The sequence below is a fragment of the Cyclopterus lumpus genome, chromosome 5 (assembly GCF_009769545.1).
Source record: "Cyclopterus lumpus isolate fCycLum1 chromosome 5, fCycLum1.pri, whole genome shotgun sequence".
Lineage (NCBI taxonomy): Eukaryota > Metazoa > Chordata > Actinopteri > Perciformes > Cyclopteridae > Cyclopterus > Cyclopterus lumpus.
In genome coordinates this window covers 13,160,833-13,177,778 of record NC_046970.1, presented here as the reverse complement: position 1 = coordinate 13,177,778, position 16,946 = coordinate 13,160,833, and the positions used below count along the sequence as shown (strand labels likewise).

Sequence of the window (16,946 nt, the reverse complement as noted above, 5' to 3'; positions counted from 1 at the left end):
TGTGACTGCAGCATTATAGTTACCTTTTGCATATCGTTTGCATTGGTTAGACCGGCGAGGGGATGAAGAGATCTGTCAGGCGCAATATATGTCATGTCCATCCGGGGAGAGGGATCCTCCTCTGTTGCGCTCCTTAAGGTTTTTTCCCCTTTCTCCCCGTGAAAGTTCTATTATTTGGGAGTTTGTCCTGATCCGATGTGAGCTCCTGGGACAGGGATGTCGTATGTGTACGGATTGTAAAGCCCTCTGATGCAAATTTGTAATTTGTGATATTGGGCTATATAAAATAAACTGAATTGAATTGAATTGAATAATAATGATGTAAGGAAGAAGAAGAAAAAGCCAATCTCTTAATTATGACTTACCATGGGACATTTTTATTATCACAGTTAATTTATTTTATTCCATAGTATCCTGAATAACTGGTGAGGAAAATATAATATTCCGGACACTGTAGGAGTTAATTGACTCCAGAAGGGGGCTGTAGAGCAACGGTAAGGATGCAAGCTGCCGTTAAAACCCAACGAAGAAGAAGAAGAACAACTTATTATCCATTCAAGTTGCTCATTGCAAGGAAGAGCAGCAGCTGAAGACCTGTGTGGTTTGGCAAGAGCCCACCTGCCAACTGTAAAGGGACCCGGCTACAGGAAGGCAACACAGCGAATGAACTATGGAGTGTGTAAGTTATCTAGTTAGCTAACTTAAGTATGTACAGATCGTTAGCTTTTTAACAAACTCTCTCCACCTTAAGTTAACTAAGAGGACTTTACCGAAGCATGCTAAAGATAGCAGCTAACTAACTAGCTGGCTACTTATGGGCTGAGTAGTTAGTTCTGAAGCTCGCTTCTTAGTACCAAGTAGTGTAACTATTGTTTCAGTCCCGGTATCGGTGTGCAATCATTCGACGAGACAGTATGTCATATAACGTCAAAGCCTCACCGGTAACTTCAGGTCAAACTGACTCGTTAATGTCAACAGACTGACGCTAGCTAGCGTCATGCTAATGCCTCGCTAAAGTTATTATGATTTGTTTAAACACAACTTCAACAGCTACGACACCCTCTGTCGGTTTGCCAACCAAGCTAATTAAATGATCGTTACATTATAGTTGGTAGGACTCCAAATCTTCTTTTATAATAGCTAGCGTTACAGCTTTACATCTAATTACATATTTGACAATGCTCACGCAAGTAAAACAGTTGTGCTAAGTTATTTATTTATTGTTGTTTACGTTGTTGACTGCAGTATACGTGTATGGCGTTAACTAGTTGGCTGCATTACACAATTGAAGTCATGATTAGTAAGACGATGCGTGATTTGTGTGTCGGATATCCTGTAATGCAGTGGATCAGTTGTTAGTGGGACCTTAAAAACACAGTGCAAACAACTCGATACATCACGGTGAACTCTGCTTTAGCTTACACAGCTACACAAACCGACACTAGTCACTTGGTTATCATTAACTTTCACTAAACCATACATTCTCTTAACCTTGCAACAACGTTGCACATTAACGTAACAATGTCAAGGGTTGTACCTAACCGCTGATCATAGATATTTCAAACTATTTGCCTATTGCCTCGCTAGAATCAATACTGTGGTTTATGTTATGCTGGGGTTTGGAAGAGGATTTTTTTTTTTTTTCACATCTGAATTTTAATTACCTTTATTACATTTCAAGATTCCAGTGACTGTTGATGATTTTGAGGGCAAAAAGGACCCAGTCATAGAGGGTAAGAACTTATATAAATCTCAGAAATATTATAATAGAAATAAAATAAAATATATTTAAAAACTGTGAACAATTCAATAAATCATCTCTTAAATCTTTAGACGCAGAGCACAATGTGTACACCAGGTTTATGAAGTCCCACCGATGTTATGACCTTGTACCTACCAGCTCCAAACTGGTTGTTTTCGACACATCACTTCAGGTAAAACAAAAGCTTAAAACAAATATATATATATATATATATATATATATATCGATTAGACTGAAATGTTGTCATTCATTCTACAGGTCAAGAAGGCATTTTTTGCTCTAGTCTCTAATGGGGTAAGAGCAGCGCCTCTGTGGGACAGCAAAAAGCAGTGTTTTGTTGGTACGAGCAATTTTCATTTGTCACACTTTCACTCTGTGTAAGGCAAAATACACAAAGGACTGACTTCATTCTCCTTGTGCATTTCCGCAGGTATGCTGACCATCACAGACTTTATTAACATTCTACATCGCTACTACAAATCTCCATTGGTAAGATTGTGGTGACCAAATGGTTATGTGAAACCTTTTAACTTTTTAAGTTGAACTACAGTATTTTTTATGTTATAGTTAAGGATTTTAACTTAAGATCTTGCTGAGTGTACCCTTGCATCTGTTCTGATTGTATCAAAAGCTTCTTAAATATGTCAACACCTTTTCTCTTTGTGAAATTTCAGGTTCAGATATACGAATTGGAAGAACATAAAATTGAAACATGGAGAGGTGAAAAAGTTGTATTATGTAATGTACTTCTGTTCATTGACTTGTAATCGTGAAAGGTCTTAACATCGTTTGTCTTTGTTTATAATAGAGTTGTACCTTCAAGACTCTTTTAAGCCCTTGGTTAGCATATCTCCCAATGCTAGGTGAGTTTTTTTTAATTTTTTTTAATGTTTTGGATTAATGCTTTGTTTGACTGTAGTAATTCCAGACATCTGCATGTTCTTGTTGGTGTCAAACTTCAGAGCCAAATCTTTTGTTGTCTAAATAAAGTTGCTAGAAGATTTTAAGTTTTGTTTCTCTCCATAATATTTATCGTACAAATGCTTCCCTCGACTTACATTTCTTGCCAAGATACCAACAGTCTACAAGCTAACATGGCTAACTATGTCTCAGCTATTTTTCCTTTTCCTTTTTTTTTATTCAGCTATCTTGCCTCACAACATGCGGTGTCTAAAATAACGTGATTAACTTGGTCCTTTCTAAAATTCTCTGTCACAGTTTGTATGATGCAGTATCTTCTCTGCTGAAGAATAAGATCCACAGACTGCCTGTAATCGACCCCCTGACCGGGAACACACTCTATATTCTCACACACAAGAGGATTCTCAAGTTCCTGAAGCTTTTTGTAAGTCCCATTGCTACTTCAATATTCAATACATTGAATTATTTTCTGTGTTTGAGTCTGATAATAAATCAGCAGATGTCTAGTACAGAGTAAAGACAGTTAAGGAAAATGGGAAATTACAAAACTATTTTTTACAAAGACATCTATTCCCCTACAGTTTTAATAAAGTGTTTCCACAATCTCTCGTTGTTGTTTTCAGATATCAGAGATGCCAAAACCCTCGTTCTTGAAACAAACCATCGAGGACCTGAACATCGGAACTTTCCACAACATAGCAGTGGTCCGCACAGATACACCGCTGTACACAGCCCTGGGTATTTTTGTTGAGCAGCGAGTGTCGGCACTCCCCGTTGTTGATGACAAAGGTATGTGGGCTGGTTGAAATGACATCCTTGTGTATTTGTCATTACTGATCAGAGACGTCTTGAATTTAGTTTGTTTTGTGTACTGATATGCTGCCTCTCTTGCAGGTCGAGTGGTGGATATATACTCAAAATTTGATGTCATAGTAAGTTATGTTTTTCATCTTTTTATGGTATTATTAGCACATAGTAAAAGGTGCCTGCTATAGTTTCCCAGAGCCCAGGATAATGCATTCAAATTGCTTGCTTTATTTAGCCACACATATACAGTTCCACATCGGATGTGACAAAGAAATCCAATAATCCCATTTGATAAGTTTTAAACAGCAAATATGTTTGACTTGAATATGATTAATCTATTATCAAAATACTGAGTAGTTGATTTTCAGTTGATTTTCTTTTTAATTAATCAAATAATGGTTGCAGAGTAGTTATGCAATACAGATTCTAGCAAGGTAATTGTGGGTAGTGTTATAAATCAACGAGCAAAACGCATGCTAAATGGCAATTAAAATGTACAGTATTCTTTCACTGGATGAGCCACAAACAGATTTGATGTTATTTGTTTTATCTACATAGCTTTTGTTTTGCTTAATTGATCTACTAGGTCACCATGAATATCAATATTGGGATATCAAATTACATCTATTGGGGTTAAGGATTTATTCATATCACTTAGCTTTACTTGAGAGATTCATTTATACCTTAACTTTCTTTTAAACTAATTGTCATGCCATTTAAGTTAAAGAAACATTTGTAACCGTAAGGCCTATGTTCATACAGAACCTGGCAGCAGAGAAGACGTACAACAACCTGGATTTGACGGTGACCAAAGCGCTGCAGCACCGCTCGCAGTACTTTGAAGGAGTGCTGACCTGCCACAGGCACGAGACTCTGGAGGCCATCATCAACCGACTGGTGGATGCCGAGGTGAGGGCGCGATGTCATTATGTGTCACCAATAAGCGATTCTCGTGGTTTACCCATCACTGTCCAGTTATGAAATAAACTATAGCCTTTTGATAAACAATGTTTTGAAATGTTTCTCCACATTTTATTCTTTGCTTTTTATATCAAAGTCCTAAATAGAGGGACACATCAAACCTGAAATGAGCCAAGCATACAACTAACATTTCTCCAATTTTACATTCAGTATAAACAAAAAGTAAAAGACTTCCAGACACTTTGTCTCTTCTTATCTGTGTTTGTGTGTCCGTTACTGTATGCGGTCTTCTTGCCATAGAAAAAACACAACATTTTATAGGGGTAAAAGTAACTTAAATGGTCCTTGTGTTTCCTTCAGGTGCACAGGCTGGTGGTGGTGGACGAGCAGGAAGTGGTGAAGGGAATTGTCTCCCTTTCAGATATTCTACAGGCACTAGTGTTGACTGACGGAGATGAGGGTAAGAACAATCGTGTAATGGTTGTAAGTTTTCGACGCATATCCATTTTTATTAGAACAGCTTATTATAAATACAGAAAGTATTAAAAGCAAAATATGTTAATGTTAAACTAAGTGATTTTATTTTTCTGTCCATAGGCACAGCTTGAGGAAGTAACCCTGATAAGGAAAGGCTTCACAGTTTAAAGAGGAGGGCAGAGCAAAGGGAGAAAGAACAGGCATGTAAGAGGGTCATTTTGACTGTACATTGAAGTATCCTCACCTATCTCATGTAATCAGACTTCCTATATTCACACATGAAGACTTTTCCCTCCCTGCAGAAATGTGAAGCTTTAGCAACGCAGCAATATACAATTGTAGTAGCACAGGCATACAGAAGCTCTTACAAAGTGAGCCAAGTTTCAAGCTACCAAGAACCTTCTGAAGAGGAGCTGCAGCCTCTCAGGATGACCAGGCATCATTCCCACTTCTGTGCTTGATTTACGTACAGTAGAGGAGGACCATTGATTATGGCTTGATCACAAATGGTTTGCCCATAGTGTAAATTGTAATCAGTTAGCAGATAAATGAAAACTGATTCACTTGTGTTGCCTTTTGTTGGCTGAAATCTAGATGCACACAAAGCCTATGTAAGAGTAATGTTAAACACTGCGTAACTTTGTCTGATCAACAATTAGTGCGACTTGTTCTGACATTTGCGTGAGACTCAATCTTTGTAAAATAGTATGATGTGTTCTGGCTGAACTTTTTATCCAGCTAGTTTGATTATTTTAATGGAGAAGGGGGATTGATTTCTTAATAATTTCATTTCTGTTCTTACCTACCAATTTGCAAAGAAGATATTGATGGTTTGATTACAGAAGTGTGTGTGATATGTGTATACATGCATTCAAGAAGCAGTCTGTACTGGTCAGTTTAGATCTCAAATATAAATGCCTGATCATGGTCTCACTACATGCTTCAGGACCTATTGCTTTAAAAAGAAAAGCTGAATAAAATGTAAGCCACTACAAAAAAATAGGAATTTGTGTAAATTTGTCAACAATCAAATCAACTTAATAGTTACCAGTATGCAAAGAATTCAAGGGCTCAGGTTTTAATCTAAAAAAGTATCAAGCCTGTAAGAGCACTTTAGGCTCCTGTGAAAACCTAATTTGTGAAGTGCAGAACAGCATCAATCAATCTGCTGTTAGTTGACTGTTGTGCTGTCTAAATGCTAAGTGCTGGATATTTATGGATTTTATGTTTTTCCATTTTGTCTGTTAAGTATAACATGTTTAATGTATTGTACATTTAACTTTTTTTCCCCCTGATTGTGTTGCTCGCATTTGGGGTTTTGCCATCAAAGGGTCTTGCTTAATGTTTAATGCTGCAAAGTCTCATCCGTTTTTTGAAAAGTGGTCAATTTGAAAACTAATACCCAATTTAACAATTTGTGGCATTGCTTGTTTTCCGAGTTCTACCTTTTTGGTGTTATGTTGTCAGTTACAGTAAGTGATGAGCATCAAATGCATTTATCTAAAAGTTTTCTGTTCATTGTGTTTAGGGGGACTCAATAAAAATCACTCAATACCAGCATTTCTTCATAATTTTCTTAGAGGATGGGTATGTTAAACTTCATGTTTTGGTATATTTAATATGGAAGGTGTACATCTGTATGTAAATGCACAGTTTTTGTAGTAATCTGTATTGATTTGAAAGGATGAGCAATAAAGTTTCTTGAGTTTGTTTTGAAATAGCATTATTGTTGAGTGCTTACATCACATATCCAGTTTTGTATAAGGATGTAACTGGTTAGTTAGTATTGATGGGAAAGGGATTTACACTACATTAACTTAAACTATTCATTTAGACCATAACAGATTTTGTGGGCCCGTTTGAGGTGAAAACAATCTCTTAAGAACACTGACAAGTTATCACCTGAAACCTCCATGTAGGCGAACTTCGGGGTTGGCCATGATGGAAAAAAAAGTTAAATTAATAGACACAATATAGGAAAACCATTGCATTTATTACTCTATTAGAAGGTACATGATTTTTTTTTTACATGGATGCAACCTGTAGAACAATAAATCCTTTGACTCATATCCTATTTTTCCATTAGGGTACATTGGAACAAGGCATTAACATCTTAAATACACTATGCATTTTATACATTGTAAGGCAAATACAATTTAACAAACACCTCTTTATTGTATGAATAGGATCAACACTCAACCACCTATCAAACAGTAGAGCTCCCCAGCCTTTCATGGCAAGTCCCAGTCGCTTTGTTCTGACAAACAACCTGTAAGACTTGAACAATACAATCTAGTATTGGTTAAACATTGGTGAGACAGTGTTGAGACATTTCAGTAGTATTTAGTTTTGACATTTCTTCTCCCAAAGAAAAAGTCAGATTCTCTTTACAGTTTCCAGTCAGATGGAGTGTACTGCAACTGGTTGGCATGATTTGTATAAACAGTCTCATTTTTCAGTGGTGTCATCTTAAATAAACACTAGAGATGATTCTGAGAACAATTTGGTTTTAGTGCTGTGAGGTCAGTAGTAGCGCACATGGGACTCACAGCATACAAATATAAATAACATGGGAAAGACTACACGCACGCACGCACACACACAGACAGTACCTCTTGAATTTGCATACAGGTAATGACAAAAGTCCACCTATTTCCTGAAAACCTAAAAATGTAGACAGTCGTTAGCTCGACGGAAACAATCCACATACAATTTGCACATTGAGGAGGTATTGTATGGCGAACCAACAAGAGCTGTGAGGGGAAACATTGATTACAAATCATATACTGTTCTGGCGTAATAAGAGGGCTGAAGGAGAATGTCAACATAAGCAGTGTGTCTGACACGTACAGCAATGTCGCTTCAGAGGTCAAAAAGTAGGTTGATACACAACTCTGTTCGCAAACAGCAAAACAGGGGTACTTTTCTTTCCACCAACCAAAAAGTTGCTATAAAAGATTCAACTATCTATAACATTACCTAAGTATTAACATACAATTTAATTTAACTGTCACAAGTATTACCTTAAAAAGCTAGTATAATTCCAGTAGTTATACTTGGCCAGGGAAAATGTGCCCTAAGGTGAAAAGAACATTGGACATGCTTCGACAATATACAAAATTAAAATAAAAACAATCTATTATTTAGATTCCTGGAGTTAGTGTATTTAAAAAGGGATTCAAAATAAAAAAAAAGAATGTTCCCGTATTAGAGTACAGTGTAAATACAATTGGCTGCTGCGAAGGGCAACATGTTTATCTGAATGTCGTGCATATCAGCAACGTTTATGCTCATGGCAGGTCTGTGTGTTGATCAAGAGACAGCGGCTGCTTTCAGATTGGAATACTATCATTTAGATATTCTATACATTCGGTTCTTGTTTTTTCTAAGAAGTGTCCCAATCCAAAACGCAGAGGGTGTGAGCTAAGAAGATCAAAGACAAAACATACAGTATCAACTCCTTGGCAGCTGTTGCTCTACGTTTAACCCTCCATCCTAGTGAAATGCATTTTGATTTTGCTTATAAATCCTACATGTGTATTCAGACAAAGTAAGGGTTGATTGGTAAGCATAAGGAAACCTGAGGTTTACAACAGCTTATGGGAAGGACTCCAGGCAAGGGGTCCAAAGGCTAAATCCTGTTTGGCAAGTTGCCCTAAAGCTCCGGTGTCTTCAAACACCTTGTTGTAAAGTAATTGGCCTGCAGAGGCCTTCAGAGAGAGAGAGAGAGAGAGAGAGAGAGAGAGAGAGAGAGAGAGAGAGAGAGAGAGAGAGAGAGAGAGAGTCGCTTTGTACATGCTTACATAGTAATCAGCAGACAACTAAAAAAAACACAGCTGTAGCAGAACCAGGTGGATTATTCTCTTTGAAGGATTTCCAAGCAGTTGCCTGAATGCTATAAGTGGCAAAGAGAAACCGGAACAATAGCCTCACAAACATCCATATATTAATAACAAGATCTAGTCATTAAATGACAGAATAATAAAATATAAGTAAATCAATCTAACCCTCCCAGCTTCACCCCTTCCAAAGACAAAAACAGCAAATGCTATTTGTTAACTATCAAGCGACTGTGATCAAAGAGACCTTGAGGAAAAATCAGCAACCGCTTTTCAAAATGTTAAATGGTTAATTACATATCCTGCCATCGATTGCATACAAGTACACAGGAAATCCAAGGATCCTTGTTAGTGCGGAGTGTAGAGTGGAACAAAAAGGGCAGCTGTAGCTGGGGACAAGACAGGAAAGGTGTTCCTTAGTAGTTTGGCTGGGTAAGCGAGGTAGGGGTTGTCAGAAATCAAGTGGTTTCAAAACTGGCAGGAGTGTCAATGGAGGAATATTTTACAAAGTGCGAATCTCCATCACATTCTCTTACTTTGTGCGTTCTTAGTCGAGGGCCCGGCCCCTTCATCTCAGTGTCATACAGTCTGGAGTCTGGTCCTTCTCTGCGCCTCGCTGACTCAGCTCAGACTTTAATGTCCTCTTCAATGCTGAGCTGGGAGAGGCTCTTCTTGATGCGCAGGGCTGTCAAGCGGGCAGCACCATTAGCATACCAACACTCCCTCATGATTTTGCCCATAACCCGCAAAGCCTGGAAAAGCAGAATGGAAAAGCAAATAAGGATTAAGAGCCTACAATACAATCTAAATGATCATGAAGATACAAATGTAGTTCAAGAAGTCAAGTAGTGTTCGAAGCTTGATTGAAAGACCCTGTTCCTGTAAGTATAGTGTTGCTCGTGTTAATCATCTCATTTGGCTTGAAAATAAAAATGTACATATTTGTGTTGCATAACATTTTTGAACGATTTAAAAGATAACTCTGTTTATTACATCATTGGTTTGATTTTTGTAGTTTTTGCGGTCATTTCCAGCAGTAACTCACTTAAGTCACTGCTGAGATCTGGTAAATCAGATTGGGCAGGAAACATAAACAATCTAACAGGCTGTAAATATCGCCCAACTAATATCTGAATTTTTGAAGCCGATTATCAATATTTGTGAACTTTAAAAAAAATAATAAAAAAATACCCCAATGAATACTTTTTTACATATTGAAAAAACTAAAAACATAACGATTTTATATTTGGATCCCTTACATTATTTGCTTAAAGAATTATGACCAAGACATGAACTGGATAGTTGGACGAATAAACTAGTCAACGCTCTCTGATGGACAACTATGTGATGGAGAAATGGCATGTCTGTGCACCAATTTCTTATCGTCTTACTTAAGCTCCACTGAATCTGGTAACATTAGTTATACCTCATAGCTCTGCCACCAATTAGGGATGTTGGGTCGTAGCTTTTGGTCACACACCAACTTTCTCATCTCCTCTATGGAAGGATCAGAAGGTACCAGGTCATAGTAGGGCAGCTGGTACTCTTCATGGATACCTGATAACACAGAACAATGTTAGGGTCAGATCAGTGCTGTGAGCTCAGTTGTTAGCATCAATAAAAACATCAAACAACACAGGTTGAGTATCCAGAGTAAAAACAAAAGAGTCTGACCTCCACTATTACAGCGGCGAGTTATCTCCCAGTAGACCAGCCCCAAAGCATAGATATCAGCACATTTGAATGAGTCAAAGTGTCTCATATTGATAGTCTCATCCAGAACCTCTGGAGCCATGTACCTGAGAGATGTAAAAACAATCCCTGTTTGTAATCATGTTCAGAGATACAGGATCTTCTGGGAAAGGTGTCAAGGATATCTGTGAGAAAGGACAGACAGCTGCTGCAGGTGTGCATATTGACACTGACCTCTTGGTGCCCACCCTCTGATTGGGCGCAATGTCAATGGTGTCTGTGGCAGAGTCGTGACGGACGGCCAAACCCAGGTCAGCGATGGCACAGGTGCAATTCTTCTTCACAAGGATGTTCTTGGACTTCAGGTCTCTGTGTGCAATGCCCGGCTTTCCTACCAACGTATAAATGTACATGTCAGACACTCATTTTTTTAACATGTCAATATCAACTCTCTTTTATTAAAAAATAGAAACTATAACAACTTGTGCAATTTTTCTTTTGTTGGGCATCCGTTTGGTTAATAAAATGGAAATCAATCATCCTATTTTGCAACAAAATATCCATGACGGATAGTTAAACAGAGGATTCAGTGATGAACTGTATATTATAGATATACAATCAGATGACTTACTATTTTCCTTGGCCATTCGAAAGATATAAAGTACATAACATTATTGACTTGAAATGTTCCTTGTCCTCTATTTTTTAACAGGGTTACATTTAGTTATTTTGTTTCCCATTGCATAAGCTGCCATCTTGCAATAAGTATTTAGACAGCCCTTCAATAACCCCCAAAAACAAACAATGTCTTGAAGAACATAGTTTATATATCCATTTCTATCTATTTCAGTCTCTGTTTTGTTTTCTATTCATAAAGAACAGCAACTTATGTATAGTACTATAGTTTATATAGTATATTGTTGGGGGGTAACATGTAATCAATCAAATGTTACACTGTTACTGTGACATATCATATGGTTTTACCAATTAAAAGGTCTGTTGTTAACATGAGGCCTTGTGGAGAGGATCGGGTTTCAGAGGTGAACGAGCACTATAAGCGGTTAAACTTGTTGCGGTCACCTTGTGTTCCTAGAATTTCCATGTGCAGATGTGCCAGACCGCTGGCAGCTGACAGTGCCAGTTTGATCATTCCTTCAGTAGTGACAGAGTAACGATTCAGGTAGTCAAACAGGGAGCCATGTTCATGGTAGTCCGACACCAACCACAGCTGGGTCCACGTGCCATTGTCTGGTCAGCAGACAGAAATAATGAAATAAACAAGAAATGATACGTTTAAACGAGAATGATTAATTATTTCACAACAAACAAATGTGCTGTCACTGTTTTGCACCTTTGTTGTCAGCAGCTATGAAGCCCAGGATGTTTTCATGGCGGAGCATGATGGTCTGATAGATTTCAGCCTCACGGAACCAGGAGCGCTCCTCTCGGGATGAAAAGATCTTCACCGCCACATCACCACCCCTCCAACGGCCTCGCCACACCTCCCCAAAACGCCCTTTGCCAATGATCTCTTGAAGGACAATTGTTCTGGCCACGGTCCGCTGGACAAACAAAGGCAGACCTGCTCAGAAAGGATGAGAACAGTGATGAGCGCTTTTCTGATAATAATTTGATCTAAAAAAGAAAAGAAAAGTGTAAACCAGTGTAAACAGCAACATGAGTGCTGGCCTGCAGCTACATTAACACGTTGTGCACTGACCGGAGCCTGAACCAGACGTGGACAGATCGTATATGAGGTCCTGCAGGGTCCTGTCTTTGGTCATGTAGAGGTGGTCACAGGAGGGGTCGTCCACCTCTAACCTTTGCCTGTGGCAGTAGGCCCTCTGGTGGTACTGATACAGGAATGTACCCATCAGCAGCAGCAGACAAAACAGAAACAGCGGCCCTGCAATCACAGCAACTAGTTCCACCAGCCCCCATGTCCCACCTGGGCCGTATCCTCCACCGAGACCTGATTGAGACCTGACTGAAAAGATAACAGTGGAACATTTTAATTAAACATCTGGCATTCAGAACACACATAAGAAAGACGCTGCTCCCTGATATGAACTGCTTAGTGTACAAAATAACAGTATAAAGCTTTTGACTAAGCAGACAATTAGAAAACGGAGTATACATTTGACTCTTGCAACTTCTATTGATTCTTACCAGTTATTTAGGAAAGAAATGCTCAATTGTCTACACTGAAAGGCTTTTACTCTAAAAAAATGTGTGCAAGAAGTGTTGCAATTACATTAACCTCCCACTAATAGTTCCTGCTTATTCTCTCTAATGGCCATTCTTTGTCAAGCTCGAGTTTCTCCTCAACTCCACCCTTGATTCATAAAAATTAATGACTTTCAGGATCCTTGAAGTTCTGGCACAACCTTCTGGCACTATAATCATTCCAACATAACGTAACATGCATACTATCGGGAAGTCTTTTACACCCATTAGTCATACATTGCAGCACAGTTCTGATGAGAATCTCCTTGTTGATACAAGTCTTTTGAATTGCTTCATATATTTTAAAATCATATGAACTTGTGTTTTATGTGCATGCTGGCGATGAATACTGTCACAATAGTTTCACATTGACACTCTACAGGAACTCTCTAAAAAATATTGTTGGACACTGTACAAAACCCCATGGGACACTTCTCACGAAGCATGAGTCACAAAACTGTGTAGGAAAGATACATGTTCATGCCTGGGGTTTGTGCACTCAATGTATGTTAGATGTGTGGTACTCCAGGTAAATACACTTTTTGGTATTATGCATTTGCTCCAAGTCGTATGATAGATTTACATTTGTGTTCTGGTGTCATTAAAAAAAAAAAAAAACCTTGAAGGTCAGACACTTCGTGATCTAAATGTAAATGTATGTATGCTGTGTGCTACCTGGCAGTACTCACCTGAGGGTACTTTGAGGTCAATGCTGTTGCAGTAGTCAGTGTAGCAGCAGTGGATGTTGAGCAAGCCCTCTGCACTGAGGCAGTAGAATGGCTGTCCAGGGGGCACAAGTTTGTCCCGTGTGATGCAGATACGGATGTGCTGCTCTAGGCCATCAATAAAGGAGGTGGAGGCCATGCAGGCTCCATCGGTCTCACACTGGAAACCATTCCTCTCACACTGGGCGGTGGTGCAGTTACACCGCAGAGCTGAAAACGTAATAGTTTGCATGATTAAAAATACTGCACTTTGAAAAACAGTCAAATATATGAGGAACTGTGCAGGAACTTAGAGTACACACGATATGCAGTAGAGGCCAATAAGTGACAGTAAGCATAACAATATAATCTATGGATGTATGAAAAAACAAAACATTGCCCAAAAACATAAACGACAATAATTAGCAATACTTTGTCACTGATGAACTCCGCTTCTTATATATTTAGCGTGTGGCATCTTACTTTGTGATCGCTAAGGATGATTGGTCATATAATTAGGTTTATGGGAGACCCACTTGAGGCAGCTAGCGCACAAGGTTAGAGAGCAAAATCTCTCTCAATAGTCTCTTGAATATTTCAAGCACTCAAGGAAAATGTTCCGATGACTGATGTGTTTGCAAAGATGAACTAGAGAGGTAAGGACAGAGAGTCACCATGCTGCTGGTGAGGTCAGGAAGTAGAGGAAGTGTTGGAGGTGGGGTGTGTTAGGCTGGCAGGGGCTTTGGGAGGATGGGTGGAGAGTTTGTGTAAGGGCTAGTAGGAGTAGAGATCAAATGACCTGCTTAGACTGTAAGAAAAAGAAAAAAAGAGACTGAGACTTCCTCTGTGAAATTAAATAATAGCATTAAGACACAGACATGATGTCACATTCCAGCAATTCTGGAAAAGCCTCAAGTGGATTCCCAGTAGAAATGACAGCCAACTAACCTATGTTCTTGTTGTTAGAAAACCCACATACATGAAGCTGAACTTCAGTCTCATCTACGTCAAACAAGGGAAATGTAATTGTGTTAGTTTGTGGTGCTGACTCAGACAATGCCAACACCTACATGGTAGATGCTTATGGTCAAATGCGAGAAATGAAACAAGCAGAGATGAAATAAGGAAGATAAATGCTGACTGAGTATGAAATGAGACTGACAGTTCAGACTTTCCACGGCTATAAATGTCACACAACTGTAATACACATTTGGCTTTAAAAACACCTCAGATAAGAAATAGAGGCAAGATACTGATCACTGCAGTTTAATTGTAATAAAAAGTCAATTGTCAAAAGGAGTATGTTTATCTATAACACAAAAAAGTATTTCAGAGGTTAAAATGAATCCCAAAATAAACTTGTGTTAAATACACAGCAGTTTGTATCACCACTGAAATTCAGCTGCATTAGCATTGGGTCATCTTTTTCTGTTTCCCACCTCTGAATAAGATGAGATCTTTCTACCCTGAGCAACAACTTTATGTGTCATACTTCTAAAGACAATAAGAGGAACATAAATAACATATCTATAGTGCACTGTGTTGGCCGTCAAAGGAAGGTGTTGTGCAGTTAAGATGTGTACCTTGCACTATTTCACAGGTTGCAATGACAGAAGAAAGAGAAAGAACAGTTTCCAAATTTTTCAACAACACTTAGTCCTATTGGTGGTGGTGCTTTAAATCAGTCTTCAAGCAGAAACAGCAAAGCTACCTGCTTCTCCTTGTATCATTTAAATAGATTATCACTGGGCTTTAAGACTGTTGGTCTAACACAGCAATTGTAATGCCAATGTTTCCCTTCCTTTTTTGGGACAATAATAGAATACTAATCAATTCATTGAGAAGATATTAACCAGTTTAAATGCTAATGAAAATAAATGTCAGTTGCAGCCCTAGTTTATTTATGGCTATACTGGATTTACAGGATTTTCGCATCAGGTCATGAACTATTTTTTTCTCTACCATCTGCTTATTTCATCTATAAACCGTTGACCACTGTACTTTCAGGAATTACAGATTATAAATAAGAATAACAAACATGTTGCCTACTAATAAATTAAGTAACAATCTACCGACAAATACAGTAAACTTGTTACAATACACAACATTAAACATATGTGTACTATTTATCTATATACAAAAAACATGTATGAGACAAATAATATCTGTAATGTGAACATCATGAGTACATATACTGTAATAACATAACATTTGAACACTGACTTACAGTAGCTAATACTATCCACATGTCATATTAATCTACAGAAACATGTCACGTGTCTTGAGACTTACAACATATTAGGTAAAAGGACGTACGCAACAATCTCTTTAGTTTTGTATATTAAATCATCATTCCTCCAAAAGGACTAACGGTCTGCAGCCAAGTAGGTTAATCCACTGAGCTGTCGCTACGCAAACAGCGTGTAACTGCTGTTTGAGACGTGAGCCCAACTAGCTCGACGGAGACACGGTGACACGTCGTGTTTGGTGACATTTACATGACTGACTTTTAGACTAAACCCAGGTGTAAACTAACTGAAGCTTACCTGGTGTCATGTCTATGTGTCAGTGAAATACCAGCTAACGCTAGCTAGCAGCTAACTAGCTCCTCGGCAGCAGCGGCGGCTAGCGACCAAAACAAACAACACGTCTCTCACCCTCGCCGCTTCGGTACAGGACGACCTGGACAACGACGACGGCCAACGAAATCCGAAGGTTAGCCATGATCAATGCATTGCCGGTTCATCGCATTAAGACGTTCGCCAACGTTAGATGTGTCGAGGCGTGATGGTGACAGCGAACCAGGCTGTCAGTGAACAATTAGTTAACTCACGTGCTCCACCAGCAGGCTGCAGCACAGACACAGGCTGGGACCAAAGTGGTGGGGGATTCGTTTAATCTTCTTTCTTTCTTTTTTCTTTCTATCTATCTATCCATCCATCCATTTGGGTTAAAGGTCAACATCATGAGGACATACTGGTATCCTGGATGTGGCAGGCAGGGTTGTTAGGGTCTTTGGGAGAATGGGTGGAGAGTTTGTGTGAGGGCCTCCAGTGAATGGAGGAAAGGTTGCTTCTGCAAATAGGTTTTTGTCACATTTCTTCACATACATATTCATATGGCCGGGGATTGCTGTCTTCAGTTAATCCAATGGTGGTCTTTGGTCTTAACTGCCTCCAGCATTTGGATTTTTTTTGTTGGCCTCTTAGGGGCAGCAGAACAAGCTGAAAATACAACATTGATATCGAGGCATTGTCACCAGACAGCAACCTCCAGTGTTGAAAAGTGAAGCCAATGTGGAAGTTTAAACCTGCATTGTTTCTAATGGCCATTGGGGGCAACTCCTCTAATTGCAAAAATAAGTCAGTTTATTTAGAAGTCTATGAGAAAATGACCCTACTTCTCACTTGATATATTAACTCAGTAAACATTGTAAACATGAGTTTACGGTTTCAATTGCTGGTTTCTTCTTTGCAGTGTGATGTTCATTTACTAAATCATGGTTCTGGCAGTTGTCCGTGTTTTCGTTGTAGAACTTAAACACTTTCACAGTGTGTTTTTAGTTCATGAAAGTTACTAAAAATGTTACTAAAAATG

The 16,946-nt window shown here is 38.7% G+C and overlaps 3 protein-coding genes across 3 annotated transcripts in view; 2 read left to right on the top strand and 1 right to left on the bottom strand.

Annotated features, from left to right (window-relative positions):
* The first annotated feature begins 472 nt into the window (after nucleotides 1–472).
* On the top strand, nucleotides 473–6,606 carry prkag1 (protein kinase, AMP-activated, gamma 1 non-catalytic subunit). The gene is made up of 13 exons (XM_034533327.1): nucleotides 473–679; nucleotides 1,682–1,733; nucleotides 1,834–1,934; nucleotides 2,021–2,102; nucleotides 2,193–2,251; nucleotides 2,437–2,482; nucleotides 2,571–2,625; nucleotides 2,981–3,107; nucleotides 3,307–3,472; nucleotides 3,578–3,615; nucleotides 4,253–4,399; nucleotides 4,772–4,871; nucleotides 5,009–6,606. The coding sequence occupies exons 1-13, from the start codon at nucleotides 671–673 to the stop codon at nucleotides 5,017–5,019; spliced, it is 993 nt and encodes a 330-aa protein (XP_034389218.1). The 5' UTR covers nucleotides 473–670; the 3' UTR covers nucleotides 5,020–6,606.
* A 254-nt stretch (nucleotides 6,607–6,860) lies between these two features.
* LOC117730695 (activin receptor type-1B-like) lies at nucleotides 6,861–16,167 on the bottom strand. Its single transcript, XM_034532557.1, has 9 exons — nucleotides 16,007–16,167; nucleotides 13,335–13,580; nucleotides 12,140–12,406; nucleotides 11,771–12,001; nucleotides 11,500–11,667; nucleotides 10,654–10,810; nucleotides 10,402–10,526; nucleotides 10,154–10,284; nucleotides 6,861–9,479 (listed from the first exon to the last, which is right to left on the bottom strand). The coding sequence occupies exons 1-9, from the start codon at nucleotides 16,071–16,073 to the stop codon at nucleotides 9,354–9,356; spliced, it is 1,518 nt and encodes a 505-aa protein (XP_034388448.1). The 5' UTR covers nucleotides 16,074–16,167; the 3' UTR covers nucleotides 6,861–9,353.
* The window catches only part of arhgef25b (Rho guanine nucleotide exchange factor (GEF) 25b), a 34,391-nt gene continuing 33,140 nt past the window's right edge, over nucleotides 15,696–16,946 (top strand). Inside the window, exon 1 of the mRNA XM_034532556.1 lies at nucleotides 15,696–16,064. The gene's annotated coding sequence lies outside the window, so the exon portion shown is untranslated. The remainder of the gene's footprint in view (nucleotides 16,065–16,946) is intronic.